Here is a 21,683-nt window from a genome sequence, read left to right as displayed (position 1 = left end):
AAAATATCCTGCAGCGAACGATGGTAACTGTTGCTGCCGTATGCAAAATAAAGGTGTAACATGTTCCGCAGTGCCTGGAAGTTGACTCGTATGCAGCTCTCGGTTCTCAATGTCGCGAAGCTTTAACAGCTGCACCGCACTCGCTATTGTGGAACAAACTAAACTGTAGCTGAATTGTTGTTTAAGTTTATCTGTATTTTTATGCTTTTGTAGGGTATAATACATGTTTTTACAAGTTTAAGTGATTTACATTACTGTTTTCATCTTTGATGTGCGAGTTTTGATTTTTGTTTTACTAAGCTTTCTAATTGTATTTTGAATTTTGGACTGTCCACTTTGGTGGCGCTTTTTTGAAAGAAAAGAAAGGAAACTACTTAAAACTACTATTTACAGCTTAAAATTACTATTTACAACTTAGAACTAACTTAACCTACTATGTACAAACCGCTTATTAAAGCGTATTCTGAATGCTGACATTTATGTACAAATTTAGTTTTGGTATCTGTTATTCTGGCATCTACTTTTGGAGTAACTGCTTCTTGGTGGAGATCTGTGAGCCTGGTGTCATAGGGACAATCGAGAATCATCCGCAAGATTCTGTTTTGTGCCACCTGGATTTTGTGCCTGTGAGTTTGAGCACATGACTCCCACACCGGAGCCGCGTAAAAGACTGCAGGGGCAATTATTTGTTTGTAGACTGCCAGTTTGTTTGTTCTTGAGAGGCGAGTTCTGCGACAAATAAGCGGGTATAGTTACCGAACCAAAGCTGAGCACATAACCAGTGTCCTCTCCACATGCGATCGGAAAAGAAGTTTCTCGTCGAATAGCAGTCCAAGATAGATAACTTCGGAAGACCACTCAACCCCGGTACCGTTCATGACCACAACGCATGATGAAGGGGGCTTCAGTTTAGGGGATTGTCGATGAAGGAACATTATTGTTTGGGTTTTGGAAGCGTTGATCTTAATTTTCCAGGTGTTAGCATACTCGACAAAGGCGTCTAGGCATCGCTGAAGTTTGTTGGTGATCTCACGAGGCATTCTTCCCTTGACGGCAATTGCAGTGTCATCTGCGAACAGAAAGAGCACGCAGCCACTCCCAGGGAATAAATGTCGGAGGTGTAAATGCTGTACAGCAAAGGGCCCAACAGACTGCCCTGCGGGACCCCTGCTGGGATGGAAAAAGTATTTGACAAACAACCATTCAGCGATACCCTGAACGACCTCTGCCGAAGGTAGCTACAGATGATTTTCGTCAAATATGGTGGAAAGTTGAAGGCACAGAGCTTGTATACCAGTCCGTCATGCCAGACATTGTCAAACGCCTTTCCGACGTCCAACAATGCCATGGCTGTGGACTTGGATACAGCCCTGTCCCTTCTGATGTTGTTCATTACCCGCACCAGCTGGTGCGTGGTGGAGTGACCCTTCCTAAAACCAAACTGTTCCGGGAGAAAGATGTTGTTTTCCTCAGCCACCTTCATCATGCGGTTGAGGATCAGCTTTTCAAACAGTTTACCCAGCGATGAGAGTAGGCTGATCGGACGGTAGCTTGATGCTAACGTCGGATCTTTCCCGGGTTTGCGGATCGGTATGATCTTGGCTATCTTCCAAATGCTTGGATAGTAGTGCAATTCCGAGCATCTGTTGAAGATAGAGCTCAACAACAGGTGAACCCTGTTGCTGAGCTTTTTTAAGACCATATTGAAGACCCCATCAAACCCAGGAGCCTTCATGTTCTTAGTACTCATCAGCGCTAAGCAAACCTGTTCTGTTGTGATTTTATGTTCTTGAGGAACGGTACAAGGGGAGTTATTGAGGTTGCGGACGCACTGCTCGACCTGGTTTTCCATTGGACTAGCCATGGTCGAGCCAAGCAAATGCGATGAGGCAATGTGATCGCCTACCGCATTTGCTCTCTCGACCGGCGCAACTAGAAGCCTCTCTCCGACCCTGAGGGGAGGAACCGGTTTGGGGTGCGATTTCAGCACTTTGGCTACTTTCCAGAATGGTCTGGAGCGGTCGCCTATTCAGATCGGTCACCTCGAGCTTAATGCCCAGATCCCTGGTCCTCTGGAACTGGCGTCTACGCACATTCCGCAATCTAATAAGCAGCCGAGTATGGGAATCAATAGCAAGGAACTTACCCCTCACAGGAACACGTCGCACACACACGTCGTCGGCTACGTTTATGGCTCGTTGGAGACCCTCCAACGCCTGGTCGATGTGTTCCACGCTGTCAAGCTGCGGCGCCTCGTCGATGTTGTTGTCCACCATTCGAACAAAGCGCTTCCAGTCGACATGGTGGTAGTCTTTCCGCAGACAGCTGGCAGGAGCAACACCGATCCCCACCACAGCAACGACAGGTTGGTGGTCTGAGCTAAGATCGTTGTGGGCCACTGGTTTGGAGAGCTCGATGTTGGCCAGGAAGAAGTCCAGAGTTGAAGGGTTCCCCGCTGGGGAGATGTAAGTCGGCTCATCCGGAAACTGCACCGTGTAAAAGCCATGCTGCGAGTGTTCGAAGAGTTGACGACCGTTCTGATTCTGCCGATAATTTCGCCAGGCCTCGTGCCGAGCATTTATTTCCCCCCCCAACGACGAAGCGGGAGCTGGTCCTGGTGATGGTTGCCAGGTCGTTCTTGAACTGCATTGCTGTACCGTTGCTGATACTACACTGGCGAGGACGAGGACGTAGACGACGATGAACCGGATGAACCCGGTAGCTGATTTGACCTCCACACTAAGGGCTTCGATGATGGCGGGGCGGATGTGCGGCAAGATGTTATACTTGAGTCCCTTTCTGATTCCACCCCCTGGAGTTGGTGCGATCGAGACGGATGATGTTGTGATCCGGCAGCCAAACACTGTCGCCGGATTTCAGGTGAGTCTCTGTGAGTAGACCCACGTCGATGTTGTACTTGCGGAGAAAGTCAGCAAGCTCGATGTTTTTTGCTCTAACAGAGCAAGCGTTCCTAGTGACGATGGAGATGGGTTTAGGATCCATACTGGATGATAAATTTACCGAGCACATGGATTTGCTCGGGCTTGTTGCGACACGCACGAAGGGCATTGGTCATGCTGCTAAAAATTTCTAGTAGCTCAACCGCAGAGTACTTCTCAGACTCGGCGCTCGGTGGTGTTGTTGTGGGTGGACGCCAGTAGCCAGGGGGGGAGGCGACCGTTGACCGGCTAACCCGCCAGATGATGAGTGTGGAAGGTCAAGTTGCGCACGCGTACTTGGTTGCCCTGCTTGCTGGGAGGAACGCAGAGGAGGAAAATCTTCCGCCCTGAAGACCGATGGTTTGCCTTCCTTCCTGCCCGGCTGGTTGTTTGACGACGCCTGCTTGCGGATATGCTCGAAGCTTTCCCTTTTCGGGCACTGTCGATCAGAGCTCTCGTGATCACCGCCACAGTTAGCACACCTAAACTGTACCGCACTGGCACCGTCCACAGGGCAATCCGATGTAGAGTGGTCCTTGGCGCAAATGTTGCAACGCGGTTTGATGTTGCAGTTCCGGGTACCGTGACCGAAGTTGAGGCACCTCTGACACTGCGTAACGTCTCGACGGCCACCACGATAGGGCTCCCAACGAATTATGATGGAGAATAAAGAGCGGATGGCTCGCAAAGCGCTCAGTGTTACTGTCCCTTTCGGAAAATGAACCAGGAAGAGGCAGTCTGGGTAGTTCCTTTCATTTTCATTCCTGCGTTTGATCGGATAGACAGCAATTGGGGCCAATTTGTACCGATCCTTGATTTCGGCACCTATCAGCTTGGGGTCGAAACCTGGCAAGCCTCTGATGGCCACCTTGAATGGCTTTTCCCCGGGAATGTCGTGGGTGAAGAACTCAGTTTTGGATTTTTTCATGAACGTCATGACCTTCGCAAAGTCCACCTTCGTGTGGAGCATGACCTTCGTGCCAATACCGCACAGTTTATACTCGGCTGTAACGCCCAGCGATGCAAAGTCGCTAATCAGCTTGAGTGGGACGTTTTTCACTACCAGCGGGGAAAGCTTCACTTTCACCGTATTGGGGCTGGCAGAATCCGGAACATCAGTCGGCCCGCCAAAATCTCTAACGTCGCTGACGTTTGTCACCGTATCGCAATCAGCCACACTTTTCGAAGTGCAACTGCTTCCGCCTTGTTTTTTTTTTACTGCCTCCTTCAGCAGCGGGATTTTGCTTCGCAGGGCTGGAGCCTGCTTTTCTTTTCTTCTTTGACATCTCACACAGCGATGAAAACGACGAACTGTCGCACAAAACGAAATACGATTTTTAACTAACCGAGCGTTCCAAAAATTGAACCGTACTACTGAATCATCTTATAGTTCTGAAAAGAACCGATTTCATAATCTTCAGCTCGAAATGTAGCTACAGAATGCTGATGATCACACCATCACCGGTAGCATCGATTATTTTGTTGGCCGCGTATAAAATTTGCTCTCCGCTGTGCCCTCCAGTAGCTGTGCCAGCAAAATATCCTGCAGCGTACAATGGTTATTGTTGCTGCAGTGTGCATGCTCCGGTAAAAGGTAACATGCTCCGCGGTGCCTGGAAGTTGACTCGTATGCAGCTCTCGTTTCTCAATGTCGCGAACCTTTAACAGCTGCACCGCACTCGCTATTGCGGAACAAACTAAACTAAAGCTGAATTTTCCACACGCAGTCTTTTGTATCGAGTTCAGCGTAGATTTTTACCATTAAGGCGTGGCTACGCAGCTTAGACAAAAAAAAAAACCAAAACACTTTGTTGAGTCAAAATATGTGGGCAGTGGAATTTATTTCGTCCATGTTATTGTTATCTGTGCTTGGGAAGCAAGGCAATAACGAGGGAAATGTATGAGAAAGCTTGACCTTGGAACTTTTCACCTTTTTCCACCATTAAGCAGTAAAGCAACAATGTTGAACATGATATCAAAAAATTGTTACACATTTTATCTATCCACCGACATTTAAATGACTATGATGCATTAAGCCGTTCGCTTGCTATAACCGTTTGAAATCTGACGCAACATTTGCCAGTTTCATTTTCATTTTCACAAAGTGTAATCTAGTATAGAAAACCAAGACGTAGTCCTACGTCAAAAAATGTGTTTCAATTGTATGAGGGCTCTCCCCTCCAGAGAACCTCTTACTAAGACTAGGTCTCAAACTAGCATAAGAACCTTCCCCGGCCCCAGAAACTACTACATACGAATTTTCCTGTCAATCGGTAGTTTCCAAGTCTATATGGATCAGACAGACAGACAGAAATTCATTTTCAACTCTGGATGATTTATGTTTACTTCCTCCATTTTTTTTGTTTGTTTTTTAACAACCTTTCTACTTTTTCCTCTTCATTTTTTTTTTTTGTTTGTTTTTTAACAACCTTTCTACTTTTTTCTCTTCATTTTTTTTTCTTTGAACTTTGTTCTGTTTCAACACAGAAATTGCCATAAAGCTCAAATTGAAAAAAAAAAATGAAAATTATAGCTATTTTCCAGTTTTTATGAATTTTCGTATCCCTAATCATTTCGAAAGTGCGCCAAAAGACCACAGAGTAATTTGAAGCCGGGTTCGTCGTTTTTTCGTTTGATTACGAATCCATCGAGGTGTTTTAAGTCTAGACGCACTTACCAGACTGCTAGGGGCTCCAAAATTCACAGAAATGGTTGAAAAGATATAACCTTTCTTTTTTTCTGTTTGAGCTCTAGGGTTTTTTTTTCTGTCGCGTCGGGTCAGTGTAATCCTTCATTATTAATGTTATTTTCGTTTTTCTTCACAAATGGTTTACATTTTGTGATTGAGTTTTTTCGGACGCTCTTTTTTTTTCTTCATTTTATGTGTTTTCTGTTTTTTGCCTTTCTCCTAGAAAGGTATAGCAATCACTTGCAAAACCGAAAGTATAAAAGTGCTCCACAGGGCCGAATGACATATATCACTCGACTCAGCTCGACGAGCTGAGCATTTTCTGTATGTGTGTGTGTATGTGTGTGTGTGTATGTGCAGATTTTTATTCTCACCCACTTCTCTGAGATGGCTGGACCGATTGTCATGAAATTAACTGCAAATGAAAGGTCTCTTTGTCCCATAAGACCCTATTCAATTTCATTGTAATCGGATTTTTAGTTTAGAGGTTATGTTTCAAAATGTAAAAATCATGAAACATCATTATCTCGAAAACTACTCAACCGATTTGAACAAAATTGATTTCAAATGAACGGACTACCTGAAAAACCCTTAAATTTTGAATTTCATAAAGATTGAACATGTGGTTCAAAAGTTATGACAAGAAACGTGTTTTGAAGACTACTTAATCTCACTCATGTTTCTCAGAGATGGCTGTACCGATTTTCATCAAATCAGTGTCAAATGGAAGGTCTAATTGCCCCATAAGACCTTATTGATTTGTTTTGCAATCGGACTATTACTTTGCCTGTTATGTTTAAAAATGTGAAATCCAGCTGTGAAAAGGAACATATTCCAAAAACTACTTGAACTCACTCACTTTTCTCTGAGATGGCTGACCCGATTTCCACAAAATTAGTGTCAATTAATAAGTTTAGCTGCCTCGTAACACCCTATTGAATTTTACTGTAATCGGACTGTAACTTCGTCTGTAAAGTACCAAAATGTGAAAATCACGAAACTTCATTATCTCAGAAACTACACAACCGATTTGATCAATATTATTATCAGATGAGCGGTGAACACGTGGTTTCAAAGTTTGACTGCCCTATACGTTCCCATTTCATTTGATTATAATTGAACTTAAGCCACCGTTATGTATCAAAATGTTAATAAAACAATGAAAGTCTATTATTTCACATGACTTATTTGAACATAACTAGTGTCATACTAACGAGTCATCTCTCAAACTTACAAATAACAAACTTCATAACAATTTGATATGTGGCTCAAAAGTTATGGAAAGAAAAGAAATTCAAAGACTATTCAAAACTATACCTGCTTTGATTGACATATTTATGTTGCCTCAACATAATTTAAATGTGGTTTTGTCACAAATCGTTTAGTTTATCGGTTTTATTGGTTTTATCGAAATGACAACATCCTCGACTTTTGGCTTCTGTACATCGCCCTAATTCTGAATATATTCATATTGGGTGGTATTCGGTCATTTTCAGCAAATTTTCTGGCATCAATCTAGCACCGGAAATACCCATATTGGGAGGTATTTAGTTATTTTGGTTGTTTTCCAGAAACTAACAGTGGTCGTCTTTAAATTCAAAATGGTGTCAAGGGTCAATGTTTGGTTTCTATGTATCATCTCGATTACGGAAATATCCATGTTGAGTATTATTTGGTCATTTTCGACTGTTTCCTATAAGTTGCCATTTAGCGATTCAAAATGGTGCCTGAGGTCAATTGTTAGCTCATTGCATCATTCTGGTTCCACAGATACTCATATTGGATGGTATTTGTTTTTTTTAGGCTGTTTTTCACAAACCGGAAGTCGCCATCTTGGATTTCAAAATGGTATTTAATATAATTTCTGGCCTCTGAGCGTCATTCTGGTTGAAAAAAACACCCATATTGGGTGTAATTTGATCATTTTCGATTTCAGCTGCTGTGTATCATTCTAGATCCGGAGATACTCATGTTAGACGGAAATCGGCCATTTTTGGCTGTTTTCCAGAAACCACAAGTTGCCATCCTACAATTCATAATGGTGTCTGAAGTCGATTTGTGGCTCCACTGCATCATTACGATTCCGAAAATACCCATATTGGGTAGTATTTGGTCGTTTGCCGCTGGTTTTCCGTAGCCGGAAGTCGCCATATTAGAATTCAAAATGGTATCTGTGGTCGAATTCAGCTCCTGTGTATCTTTCTTGTGGTCACCGTGGCTCTGTGGTTAGCGATGTCGAGGATCTTTTTGAGCTGGAAATTTTCTCGACTCAGCACTGGGGCACGGTGTATCGTTGTACTTATCCTACACATGCAAAATGTGCCAAAAACAATATCCAAAATGTTGCCTGAGATCGATTATGGAACATATTTGTTACCACTAAAAACATTCACCTGCCAAATATGGTTCCATTTAGTTGATTAGTTCGCGAGATGTGCAGAAATTTGTGCAGAAACATGTGCTTTCATAAGAGGGAGGGGCGTCGAACCGTTATGGACATATTTATTACCCTTTAAAACATCCACATGCCAAATTCGGTTTCATTTGCTTGGTTTGTTCTTGAGTTGTGCAGAAATGTATGTTTCATTTGTATTGGACCCCTTCTTTCCAGAAGAGGGAGGGGTCTCAGACTATCATAGGAACCTTTATCAGGATCAAAAACCCCTACATACAAATTTTCACGCCGATCGGTTCGGTAGTTTTCGAGCCTATATGGATCAAACAGACAGACAGACCGGACTACATTTTTATATGTATAGATTACAACATCAATATTTTAGAACTCAAAGAGTGACATACATTTATTGGATTGAAGCGTTCATGTAAATCTATTTTTACAAATAAAAGTTTGAATGAGAAAGGCTGGGTCTGACCGCTAGGTGGATTAATTTAGGTTTTAATATTATTATTTTCTTATATATTATACTTCACATTTAATGTTTTGTACTACCAATATATGACCATCAGAAAAAATATAATAATAACGCGGATTACATAATCATGCCTCAAAAAATGAAACAGTGGAAAGTTTTGTTTCTGTCCATCCCGTTTTACTATCCCGTTCTTGTATCGTTTTCTAATTTTTAGTCTTCTCGATGTAAGTCGTAACGTAACGCATGAAGAGGGGGGGGGTTAAGTCAGCGTTACTTATTGTTACATAGGGAGGGGGGTCAGGTTGTTCATCGTTACGTACTTTTAGGGGGGGGAGTCATATCGAATGTTACTTATTGTTACATAGGGGGGGGGGGGGGGGCGGTCTGAAATCAAGATTTTTAGCGTCACGTAATTTGTGTACGACGCCTTAAAAACATTTTAAAATGAAAAAATAGACAAAAAACTTAAAACAAATTTTTTTTCGATTTCCTCACCTGACAAAAGTTGAAATAATTATGCTCGTTTTACCTCGTTATAATAAAAAATTTATATAAGGGGCCATCCTGATACCACGTGGACAGCTTGGGGGGTGGGGGTTGTGTATTGTCCACGGTCCTTACAAAAAAAAAAGAATTTGTGTTGGCATTTGTCGTCCACGAGGGGGGGGGGGGTTAAAGCCGTTAAAAATCTGTCCACGTGGTATGTGGACGGCCCCTAATAAAAAAAAATCATTCAATATTTAGAAAAAGTAAATATTATCTCAGTTGTCTTAAAAGTTGGCAACATGTAAACAAGGGTTGAGATGTCCCCGTAACAACCTTGTAAAGTCTGAGATCCGCAGAAAATAAACAGCCATGTAAATTCCGCATTTTTTGTGAGAAAAAGTACTACTTTATTCCTAAAACAGGCATAAAAAGCCGCAATTGAAACACATAAAAGCAACTTTAGTGAATAGCAAATATTTTTCTCTCGTCAAAGCATAAAGTTTCAAAAAAAAAATTCTCATTTCTACATATGACATTCTAGAAGTCACACTTAACAGAATAAGAATAAAATTTAGAAAACAGTTTTTTGCTAAATATTATATCATTTCCCCATCTGAAATTATTCAAGATAAAAATCATCGAAGTTTTTCAGATAACACTTTTCCTTAACAGGGTGGACCACTCGTTAAGTTTTCTATATTCCTGAATAAGTTTAGAATTTTTACTCTAGTTTTTATGGTTTATTCCACCATCCCCTTATTACTTTAAAAGCGACGAAAACCATACTTGATATTACGAACAATTTTCAACTAAAGCCAATAAATATTCTCTGAAAAGCGAATCGCTCTAATCAAACAACCTTTTTTTACCTCCAGGATGGCACCTTTTCGGTGGTCGACTTCATGGAAGCCTTCCAGGAGCACGAAGTGCAGCGGGTTTTGCGCGCCTACCCGGACACCATCACGATGGATGTCCACTGCGCCCCGGTCGGCACCTGGACCACAATCCAGGACAAGAGCTTTGCCCGGCTCTGTCGCATCCGGCTAAACCCGGTCGATGTGCTGAGCTCGGGCAGTGACAAACTGAGCGCATTCGTGGACTATCTGGCGGCGATGATCGTACCTACGGAAATCTCCGAACTGCTGGAGAGCTCCGACGTGGTCGGCAATATCCGCTTCAGCCATCCGACACTGTATGTCTTCCCGGGAGGGCAGGGAGACGCGGCACTGTTTGGAATTAATGGATTCAACATGTTGGGTAAGTGTACGAATTTAATCAGCGCTTAAGACTGAAATTAATCCTCTTCACTTTGCAGTTGATGGCGGTTTCAGTAGAAAGTCCTGCTTTTGGGATTTTGTACGACATTTGGATCGCCTGGATGCCGTTCTGATGACCCGTATCAATAATACCAACATCAAGGGTATTTCGGCGGTTGTCGAGCGCAAAAATGAAGCCCATGTTTATCCTCAGATTGGGCACTTCTTCTGCAATATTCCCGAGCGCAAAAGTTTGCTAAGTCCGGATGGAGACAAGGATCGTGACCCGCTGTTGGTAGATCTGATCGAAGAGGGTCACAAGATTGTGACCAATCTAAAATCGTTGAATCTAAAAGCACAAAATTGCTACCGAGATGCCGAACCGATCAATCTGTATCATAAGGTTGGCCACGGCACACTGGATATGTACGTGATCAGTCCGGCTAAGGACTCCAAAGAAGTTAAAGAATTCCTCGCCAAATGGCACGCTGCTGATCCGAAACTTTTCACACCAAAGGATTCCAAAGAATTTACATTCCCCATCCAAAATATCATTTCCATCTGTGCGCTTCTGGTTTGGACACCCGCAAATCCCGAGGACAACATCACCAGAATACTGTTCCCCGGTTCCGCACCGGAGTATAAAATTCTGGAAGGGTTGGAGAAAATGAAGAACGTAGAATTCATGCGCCATCCATTGTGCACCGTCAAATCGATTGCACCGAGTCTCTCAACGCAAACGATCTCCAAAAAATCCCTCAAGTCGTCATCGATCGACAAGATAATACCCGAGCCAATCCTTCCGTCCAAGGTACTGAAACCGTCGGAAAAGGATAACAAGCTTATGGACAACAAGATGAAAATGATCGACAACAAGTTGGCCGATGCCGCTAAAAGTTCCTCGGAAATCATGGACAGTTCCGGCGATGAAGCCAAACTGGAAAAACACGTGACCAAGTCATCAATGGCTACTTTCGCCGCAGCGAAAGTAGATGCCGGCAAGCTTAAATCTGCCAAAGTAAAATCAACAGAGTCAGCCAAAAAACAAGACAACAAACTGATCGAGTCAAGCAAAAAGATCGATTTCGATGAGAAGAAAGATTCAACATCCGATGGCGGCTCGGATAAGGACGATACAGAGAAGAAGCCTGAAGAAGAGAGGGAAAAGAAGGAAGACGAAACGGTTGATGCGAAGAAAGAAGAATCACCATCTGCGAAGGACGAAAGCAAGACCGTCAAGAAAGTCGGTGAACGTGTGAGTCGACCGGCCACAGCCCGCTCGCGCATTGACACAAAACCACCCACAAAAGTGACAAAAACCATCAAAAAGAAGGACGAAACCAACAAATCTTCTCCGACAACACCGAAAAAAGCAGTCGAACCGAAGCTGACCAACGGGGTAGCGGAGAAGAAGGAAGACGCCGAATCGAAGAAAGCGATTGGGCCTCCCAAGACAACGAAACCCGTTGCTACTAGACCGGGGAAAACCAGCCCGAGAAGCACTCCGGCTAAGAGCGCTAAAGACGCCAACAATCGTAAAGTACTCGAAGCCCGACAACGGCCAATTACGAAGCCCCCGGTCAAGAAGGAACCGGTAGCGGCTCCAGAAAAGAAGGACTCTCCCCCTAAAATTGAACGTAAGCCCATATCTCGCCGGCCGAAAGCCGCTGCCCCTGGTCACGCTGTTGGTGGAAGCCCGGTGAAAGCCAAGAAAGTGTTGAAATCTGAAAAAGACGCAGTCATCCGTAAGGCTAAGCTGGACAAGAATGGCACTACGGATTCCAGCCTGGTGTCCACCCCCAGTGCCGACGAGGCTGGCGTGGCAGTTCAGAAACGCATTGTTGATCCGGTGGCTTCAACAAACGGTTCTGTGGAAGGTACTACCGTGGACCCTCAGCATTTGGCGGAGCTGAAGGAAGAACAAGACGCCGTTCGTGAAATCGAAGCAGTGTTTAAGCGAGATTCGGAAAAGGCAAAACGTCATGAACTACTTTCAGAGCATCGTGAAATACAGGACAGTGCAACCGAACCCGAAGAAGAGGAGGAGTATCTCATCATTGAGAAAGAGGAACAGTACACGGAAGATTCAATCAACGAGCCGGAAAGCAGTGCTACCAAAGAAGAAGAAATACAGAAGCACCAACGCGATTCGGAAGAATCGGAAAAACGAAAACGTGACAGCTTGCATGAAGAAAAAACGGATCTAACGAAAGCGGAAGGAGAAACAGCAACAGTTATCGAAATCGTCGAAGGAGACAAGGAAGAAGCGGCAGAGGAAGAGGAAGAAGAGCCGAAACCTGAAGAGAAGGAAGCCATTATCGAGAAAGAGGCCATGGAAAAGGTGAAGGAGGAAACAGAAGAGGAGGAAAAGTTGTCTCCCAAGCACAAGCAAGATCTGGAGGAAGAGGTACAGGATATTATTGCCTCCGCGAAGGAAATCGCCAAATCCAAAATGGAAACATCCATGGACGGATTGAAGACGGAGGAAATTTCTTCCTTTAGTCCGGATGAAAAAATCAGCAGCACTAAAAAGACCAGTGACACTCGCGACGAGAATGAACCGGAGCCAGCTCCGAAGGAGCAAATCGGAGCACCCCAAGAGAGCCATCACGAGGAACGGGTTTCGGCGACGGGAGAATCCGGCGCCACCACAACAGCCCCGACACTGCCGGAAGACGAACGGATTCCGTTGGATGAAATAAAAGAAGACTTGGTCATTGAGGAAAAGCACGTCAAGGAGGAAACCAAAGAAGTCGAAGTTGCTCCTCCACTGCCGACTGTTTACGAGCCTCTCGAAAGACCAACGCCTGCTAAGATGCATTTCAGTGCCCAGCAGGCCCATATACGTGACGTGGTGAAAACACCCGATGAGGTCGCAGATCTTCCAGTACACGAAGAGGCGGACTTTGAGGAATACAGCGAGGATAAGGATAAGGAAGCGGAAAAGGAACGCCACACCAAAGACAAGGCACCAGCTACGGAAGCGCCACAAAAGAAGCAGACTGAAGCGAAGCAACCAGAAAAGACTGACAAAGTAGTAGCAGATAAGTCGGCAGAAAGTGATAAACAATGTGATACGGTTAAGGATGTGCAAGAGGAAGTTCTGGAAGTGGTCGAAAAGATGAGGGTTGACACCAAGCTAGACAGACCGCCCAAGCTGGAAACGCAATCGTCTCCAGCGAAGGACAAGGTGGATGAGGCAGCCGTGCTCCAGGATATAGAGTCGCAAATAATTTCGAAGGATGTAGAAGTGAAGGAAAAAGTGGAACCATCGGTTGCTAAAGATGTGGGAAAAACACCAGAACCGGTTGAAGCTGAAGCGGATGACGAGGAGGATAAGAAATCCGTTCACGAGGATGTTATCGTTCCGACTAAGGTCGAGCCGAAAGTACCCGTTTCTGCTGAGTCGTCGGTGCTCGATGAGATCTGGCAATCATCAGCCAAAGCTGAGCAGAAGTTGGAAGAATTGAAGAACATAATTGAGGATAAAGCGAAAGAAACCACATCCGATCTGGGGGCCATGAAAGATGAAATGTTTCAGGAGTTGGTGGACCGTAAAGAACAGATTGTGGAAACCGTGACAGCAGATATCAAAGACTCGGTTGCCGAACTGGGTAAGGAAGCTGATGAGGTAGTGAAGACCATCGGTGAGGAATTGCAATCCAAGGCTCAGCAGGCAGATGAGAAACTCGCAGCAGGAGTGGAGCAAACGGCCGCCAAGGCGGAGGAAATTTTGGAGACGATTGCTGCCGAAAAAAAGGAACTCGAGCAGCTGGCTAAGGAAATAAAGGAAGAGGTGGCCGGAAAACTGGAGGAAACGAAGAAACAAATTGATATTGAGGTAAATAAAACAGTGGAACAATTACAGGAGCAAGCGAAAACAGGAATCAGCTCATTTTCCGGTGGAATCACCGACGGAATCAAGTCTGGAATTGAAAAAATGGCCGATAAAGTCGAAACAGAGATTAAGGAAAAAACCGAACAAGTTGAGGATAAGTTGCAAGCAGTAAGTGATAAAATTGATGAATTGAAGGGTAAGGAAGCTGTGGAGAAAGTTTGTCAAAAGAAAGAAGACGCTAAGGTACCGGAAGCCGGTGCAGCTTTCGATGCTTCCTTCGGAAGAAGCTTTACTCAAGAGCTTCGAGAGACCCATATCACAACACTGGACTCTCCGATCGGAGATGCAGATAAAACGCTGGAAATGAAGGCGGCGATTAAAATACCACAACATATCGACGAAGACAAAGAACTGGAGGAAATCGAGGATGCTAAGCAAGCGGCAGCCGGATCTTTCGTGATTGAAGAGGTGAAATATTCCAACTTCGAAGACGCCAATTTGCGTGACATTAAGGAAGAGGAGGAGGAGGATCGTGTTTCGCCCCCACAAAAGGATGATAAGAAACCTGTCTCACCTAGACTGGAGCCGTTGAAGCAACCACCACGATCGCGGACGCCTGAGGATGTTGCAAAGATAGTAGCCAATGTCGCAGAGGTGCTCAAGTCCGATAAAGATTTAGAAGAGATCATTCCAGGATTCGATCCGCAGGAGTTGGAGCGTAAGCTTAGCCAAGGAGCCGCTCGCGAAGAAGATGTTAGCACTGTTCAGCGGATGCTGGTGACGACTAGCAGTGAGGATGGCGGAGAAGAAATCGATATTTGTCCAGCCGGTACTATAACTTTCTCGAAGTCGGCAACACCCGAGCCGGTGATTTCCGGAAAAACTACACCTGAAATTCGGGTTGACGAAGAAGTAGGTGAGGCGGAGAAGAAAACTGAAGAGAAAGTAGATGAACCTCAGCTACCGGAGGTGAAAGCAGCCGAGAAGACTAGTCCAACATCCTCTGGAAAGTCATCTCCCGATCTAAAAACTTCACCAACGTCGATTGAGGAGAAGGAGAAGCATGAGCTGCCAGAAAAAGTGGTTGCAGATGTGAAGAAGACACCTGAAAAAGTCGCAGATGAACGGAAAGAGTCGCTTACGGAACAGTTTGATCGAATTGACGACTCGAGACGTGAATCAGCAATCAGTACGTTTAGTGAGCGTGATTACACCAAAGACGAGAGTTCCTTCGTGGACGAAAGAGATTCCTCGCGGGCTCACTCGATTTCAAGCCACATCAGCGAACTGAACGAAGATGAAACAGAGACTAAGGCAGCCGACACTAAAGCGGACACTGTCGCTCAACCCGAAAAGGCTAAAGTGGACTCCAAGAAAGTTGATGAGCTTTCTAGTCCAGAATCGATAACAAGCCAGAAGACAGTGTCGGAGAAATCGGTTCCAGAAAAGGAGATAAAAGCTGAGCCGCCAGTGAAGGAAGAGAAAACCGAAACCAAAAAACCATCCAGACCGGAATCCGCTTCCAGTGAGAAGCCTGCCTCGGACAAGCCAGCAGAAGCGTCCAGACCAGAATCGGTAGCTAGTCACACCAGCGAGAAAGCACCTTCTGACAAACTGTCAGCCGCGGAGCCATCAAGGCCAGAATCGGCCGCTAGTCATGCAAGCGATAAGGCTCCATCGGATGGCAAACAGGAGTCGAAGGAAATTTCGCGACCAGAATCAGCAGTGTCACAAGCTGGTAGTGACAAACCAGAGGAGAAAACTAAAGATGCTTCCAGACCGGAGTCCGCGGCGTCGCATGTCAGTGAGAAAGCATCAGCGGAAACCAAGGAAGCTTCTCGTCCGGAGTCTGCTGCATCGCATGTTAGCGAAAAGCCACCTTCGGATAAGCCAGAGGCAAAGGAAGCTTCCCGACCGGAGTCCGTGGTGTCGCATGTCAGTGAGAAAGCACCATCAGTGAAATCAGATGAGAAAGAAACTTCTCGACCGGAGTCCGTTGCATCACATGTCAGTAGTGAGAAGGCGCCTTCCGAGAAGCCGGAGGCGAAAGATAGTTCTCGACCGGAATCCGTTGCGTCGCATGTCAGTAGTGAGAAAGCACCGTCGGAGAAGCCAGAGGCAAAGGAGGCCTCTAGACCGGAGTCAGTGGCATCGCACGTTAGCGAGAAGTCTCCATCCGAGAAAGCTGATGTTAAGGCGGAAGACAAGGAGGCATCTCGACCAGAATCTGTCGCCTCACACGTTAGTGATAAAGAGGCCGAGAAGCCGGCTTCCTTAGCAGAATCGGCTGCTTCCCATGTTAGTGAATCAGTTCCGGCTGAAGATAAGGCAGCTTCCCGCCCGCCAGCATCTGCTGCGTCTCATGTGAGTGAAAAATCGGAACCAAAGTTGGATTCGAAGGAAAAACCGAATACTGCAACTGTTTCAAAGGAATCGTCTCGCCCAGCTTCCGCAGCATCACATGTGAGTGAGAAGGCTCCTTCAGAGAAGTCGGAAGATAAATCTCCACTCAAGGAAGCTTCCCACCCGGAATCAGCCGCCTCTGAGAAACCGGATGATAAAACCGTTGTCAAAGGGGTTTCTCGACCAGAATCCGCTGCATCCCAGGTGAGCGAAAAAGCTGCTACGGAAAAGTCTGATGATAAGCAGGAGACTTCGCGACCAGAGTCGGCCACTTCGCTCGGTGAGAAACGTGAATCTCTGGCTAGCCAATCTTCTTCCAAACCGGATGCCGACGAAAAACTATCCGAACCTGCGAAAGATGCTTCCCGGCCGACATCTGCAGCCAGTGAAAAATCTATGGATTTGGACGGAAAGCAAACATCACCTAAAGATGAGAAGAAGGAAACTGATCGCCCGGAATCGGTTGCTAGCCAGCTCAGTGACAGTAAGTCTCCTGCAGCTCATGCAGATGATAAGCTTGGATCTCGCCCGGAGTCTGCGGCTAGTCATATTAGCGAGAAGCCGGATGACAAGGAACTTTCCAAACAAGACGTGAAAGAAACATCTCGTCCCGAATCTACAGCCAGTCACGTAAGTGATAAAGAACAACCCAAGGATTCTTCCACTCCAGCTGCTGAAGCCAAAACTTCCAGACCCGAATCAGCCGCTAGTCATGTAAGCGATTCTGGTAAAAAAGACGAAAAAGCTTCCTCCAGACCGGAATCTGCTGCAAGTCACGTCAGTGACAAATCTTCCAAAGGCAAGCAAGCTGAGGAGAAAAAATCAGACGCGGACAAAGATCGACCAGCATCGACAGCTGCAAGCGAGAAGGATGCTTCGCGACCGACATCCGCTGCCAGTCACGTCAGTGAGAAGCTCGAGGCACCCAAAGACGCCTCGCGTCCATTATCCGCTGCTAGTGTTGAAAGCGAAAAGAGTCCTGTGGCACCCGCCCCAGACAAAGCGCCATCCAGACCGGAATCGGTAGCAAGTCACGTTAGCGGCAAAGACGAAGAGGAAGCTTCCCGACCTGTTTCCGTTGCTAGTCACGCGAGCGAAAAAATCCCCTCAGCAGAAGCGGAACCAGCTCAAGCGATAGTCAATGGTGACTACTCACGGCCGGAGTCACCGGCCAGCTGCTCTAGCGATAAAGTAATTCCGTCGAAAGAACCAGAGTCTAAAATCGCTGAAAAAGATCTTGCCCGGCAAGACTCTACGGCTAGCTATCACGGGGAACCCATCCCAGACGAAAAGTCTTTCTCCCGTCCGGATTCACCAGCCAGTTGCGGCGAAGATCAAAAAGAAAACAAGGAACCGGTGAAACCAACCACAGAGAAAGACACTGCTCAAGTCCAGGAAGAGAAGCCCAAACAAGAAGGCGAAGACTTCTCTCGCCCGGAGTCTCCCGCCAGTTGTGGTGATGGATCGGAACAACCCACGCCATCAGCCCCTGAGTCAACCGTTCCGGAGAAAAACCTCGCTAGACAAGACTCCAGCGCTAGCTACCACGGTGAGGCAATCCCTGGTGAGAAAACATTCTCACGTCCCGAATCGCCAGCAAGTTGTGCCGAAGATGACGCCAAACCAACATCCCGGCCTGAGTCTGTGGTTAGTGAGAAAGCCGCCTCCGATAAATCCACCGGAAAGGAAGCTTCTCGGCCAGAATCGGCTGCCAGTCATCAAAGTGAAAAGGACAAATCACCCATCACGACCGAAACCGACGCCTCCAAGTCACCTGCTGGAGACGATAAACCCAAGCAAGACTCACGTCCGGGATCAGCTGCTAGTCACGTTTCCGACAAATCACAACCTGCTGAAGCAAAAGACTCCCAGTCTCGACGCGCATCAGCAGACCGACCAACGTCGGCTCTGAGTGATCACGCTGACGAAGCGGAGGATAAAATAGTTCTGAAGGAATCGCGCTCAAAATCGCTATCGGCCGTGATGTCGTCAACGCCTCAGAGAAGCGGTTTCGATGGCGGAGCACTCGGAGTGCTGGAAGAAGCCACTTCACGAGATGATTTACATGTTCTGAAAACTCCTCGCGACAGCATCACCAAAATCGTGGAGCTAAAACAACCGAAGAGTGAATCTAAGTTGGATAAACCGCTCTTCGGAGCCGAACATTTTCCAGTGGAGGAAAAGACCGTAGCACAGGGTTTCCCCACCACTGGAACCGAAAAGGAAAGCCCCGATCACAGTGCTCGTATCGCTCCAGGGCTCGATCAACTGCTGAAAGATACGTGCTCCTCAATGAAAGAGATCGATAATATGTCGACCTCGGTTATCTCCATGATCAAAACCTCGGAGAAGAAGGAAGAAACGAGTAAAGCCGACGACAAGGGATTGGCCATTTCTTTCCCCATTCTCGACAGTGGAAAATCCACCCCAGTGTCAGTGGATAAGGACAAATCACAAGCATCCAGCATCAAGTCGGCAAGTCCCCATGAGAAGGACTCCCTCGAGGAAAGCTCAGTTTCTCTAAACACCTTCATCGAGAAGGATAGTCTCTCAGAAAGCACCACTAAGCAGGTTACGATCAAAACAAGTACTATCGACGAATCAGCACTGAAGGCCACAACAAGCGCCGGTGGTAAAGTAGAGAGTTCCGAATTGCTGGGTGGATCCAAGACTCCACCAACAGCACCTATCAGTCCCAGTGTGGTTAAGGAAGACTTCGGCTTGGGGCAGCAAATTGAAAGCACTGTCACTAGCAGTACCCCAACCACCACCACCACCACCACTGCTTCCGGTCAGGTGACCAAGTCGCACAAAGAAGATGCGTCTGGTGTTTCAACACCTAAAGAGTCTGTACCATCTGGAAAGAGCAGCCCTGGTTTAATGTCCGTTCACACAGGTAGTACAGATAGTGCGTCCAAGTCAATCAACCTCGGTCACAGTTCAGGTATTGAAACATCAGATTCATCTCCGAAACCAACGTCACCCTTCCCGAAAGTGGTCGACACGCTGAAGACAGATGACATCAAAACTAGCTCCGGCATGAGCACTCCGGATATGACCCGTACATCCACACCGGATATGGTAGATTCACAAATCGAACGAATCCCCGATGATAAATCAACCGTCACAACTACCACCACCAAAACTACGCGGTACATCGTAGAGGATGGAGAAAAAATCGAAGTTGGAAGCTCAGTGAAGACGGAAACATTCAGTGATGCGAAGAAAGATGACACCAGCAGCGCTGGTGAATCTTTGTCAACGTCTAGTGTAACCACAACTACTGCAACCAAGATAGTGAAGGAACCGGTGAAAACTCCAGGCGCACTCACACTCACATCAACCGAGGGTCGCAGCTTGACGGACGAGTTCGACGATAAAGATGCTCTGTCACCTCGATCGGACATATCATCAGGTCAGGCATCGCGTATTGTTGCCGGCTGGCACGATGAGGAGGTTCCCGGTTCGCCGATGAGCGTCACATCGCAGGCTCCTCTCTCGCCGAGCACGAAGTACACCTACGACTACGACTTCCAGCATTCAAGCTCGGGAGTAAGCAAAAAGTCGGACATCGAAATCGACGACAGTCAGGATGAAATTCCTCCCCAGTACGACAGTGAAGAGGTGAAGTCTGCTATCACTATCGCCTCCGCTTACAAACCGGATCCCATGAGTACCTCTTTCTACGGCCAACTTCCCGATGTTTCCGATACAACCGCAACAACTACTTCCGCTACGACCAAATCGGTCCCGATTCCAATCACCGCCGGGAAAGCAGGCACGAAAGCCTACATGGAGTACGCCTCTAGCGGTGATAGCAGCAGTGTGGACTCCAGTCTCCAGAAACCCATGAGAGACAGTAAATACCTGGATGATGCCGATCTGGATTTCGAGAAAACCTTCACCAAATCAGACCAGGTAGACTTGATGACCACTTCAATGCACTTCTCCAGTGAGACCGAATTTTTGGCTGCTACCAACGTCGTTGCTCCATCCGCCCCAACAACCATTGCCGATAGCAGCAAGAAAGAGCTAGACTTCACTGCTAGTGGATTACCTTCGACCGGAACCACACAAGCACAAACTACTGTTACAACCACAGCACAGCCAAGCACTACTACCACTACATCATCCACTGACCAATCGCAACCGGACAAAAACAAAGACATCCTGGCGTCGTGGGGAAAACCACTTGGACTCCCGTCACCAGCTCCGCTGAATGATGCCGACATGAAAACAACCCCCAAAAAGGAACGGCGAATGATCATCAGCAAGACCCGGCTGAACAACGAAAAAAATCTCCGCAAGCGGTCGGAATCGCCGATCAAACCGGCGAAAAAACCAGCCCCGGTTTACGTTGACCTGTCCTACGTACCACATCACGGTAACTCGTACTACGCCAATGTGGAGTTCTTCAAGCGGGTACGAGCCCGCTACTACGTGTTCTCCGGAACGGAACCGAGCCGAGAGGTGTACAATGCCCTGCTGGAGGCCAAGCAAACCTGGGAGGATAAAGAATTAGGTAAGTTCTAGAATAAAAAGTTGTTCAACAATTTATGAATCTAGGATTAAATTAGAATGTGGCTTCTGGAAGAATTTCAAACTTTGGCTGGAGAAATCAGAAAAAATAATTATGAGTTTCCATTAAACTCTACTAAAAATTTGAGAAGAATATATTGAAAATATTATGATATATATATAATGATTTACAGTCATCATCAGTGCTTATGTGGACTAGGGCCAGACTATTACCAGGTTTACGAACATTAAATTTGGTTTTATTTCAAACTGCACCCGCAGGCGGCAGCCAATGATAATGTTGCTTCCATCTTGAAAGGCATGAATTCCTCTTCCACTGATCTGCAGTTAATACCGACGATATCAATATCATCCGCAAAGCCAAAGCATATGAGACTTTGAGATATTAGTATCGCTTCTTTGCACGCCAGCTCTCCGTAATGCACCTTCCAAGACAATGTTGAACAACAAGTTCGAGAGCCCGTCACCCTGTTTTAAACCGTCTAACGTCACGGACGGGTACGAAATTACGTCCGCTATTCTGACGCATGATAAAAAACCGAAAAAATTTGTTGAGAAACTGTTCAAGTCTTTTTACAAGTTTACTTTAATGAACTTTCCAAGGATTTGACGTAAGGTGAACATTTGGTACGTTGAAGATCGCCCTTACCGGGAACCACA

At 46.1% G+C, this 21,683-nt stretch overlaps 1 protein-coding gene across 1 annotated transcript in view; it reads left to right on the top strand.

Annotated features, from left to right (window-relative positions):
• The window catches only part of LOC129726512 (microtubule-associated protein futsch), a 208,848-nt gene that overhangs the window by 173,557 nt on the left and 13,608 nt on the right, over positions 1-21,683 (top strand). The window contains exons 4-5 of the mRNA XM_055683324.1: positions 9,863-10,244; positions 10,303-21,006. Coding sequence (XP_055539299.1) covers positions 9,863-10,244; positions 10,303-21,006 — 11,086 coding nt within the window. The remainder of the gene's footprint in view (positions 1-9,862; positions 10,245-10,302; positions 21,007-21,683) is intronic.

This window comes from Wyeomyia smithii, chromosome 3 (genome assembly GCF_029784165.1).
Source record: "Wyeomyia smithii strain HCP4-BCI-WySm-NY-G18 chromosome 3, ASM2978416v1, whole genome shotgun sequence".
NCBI classification, from domain to species: Eukaryota; Metazoa; Arthropoda; class Insecta; order Diptera; family Culicidae; genus Wyeomyia; species Wyeomyia smithii.
The sequence above is the reverse complement of the archived record's forward strand: the minus strand, read 5'-3'. Positions and strand labels throughout refer to the sequence as shown.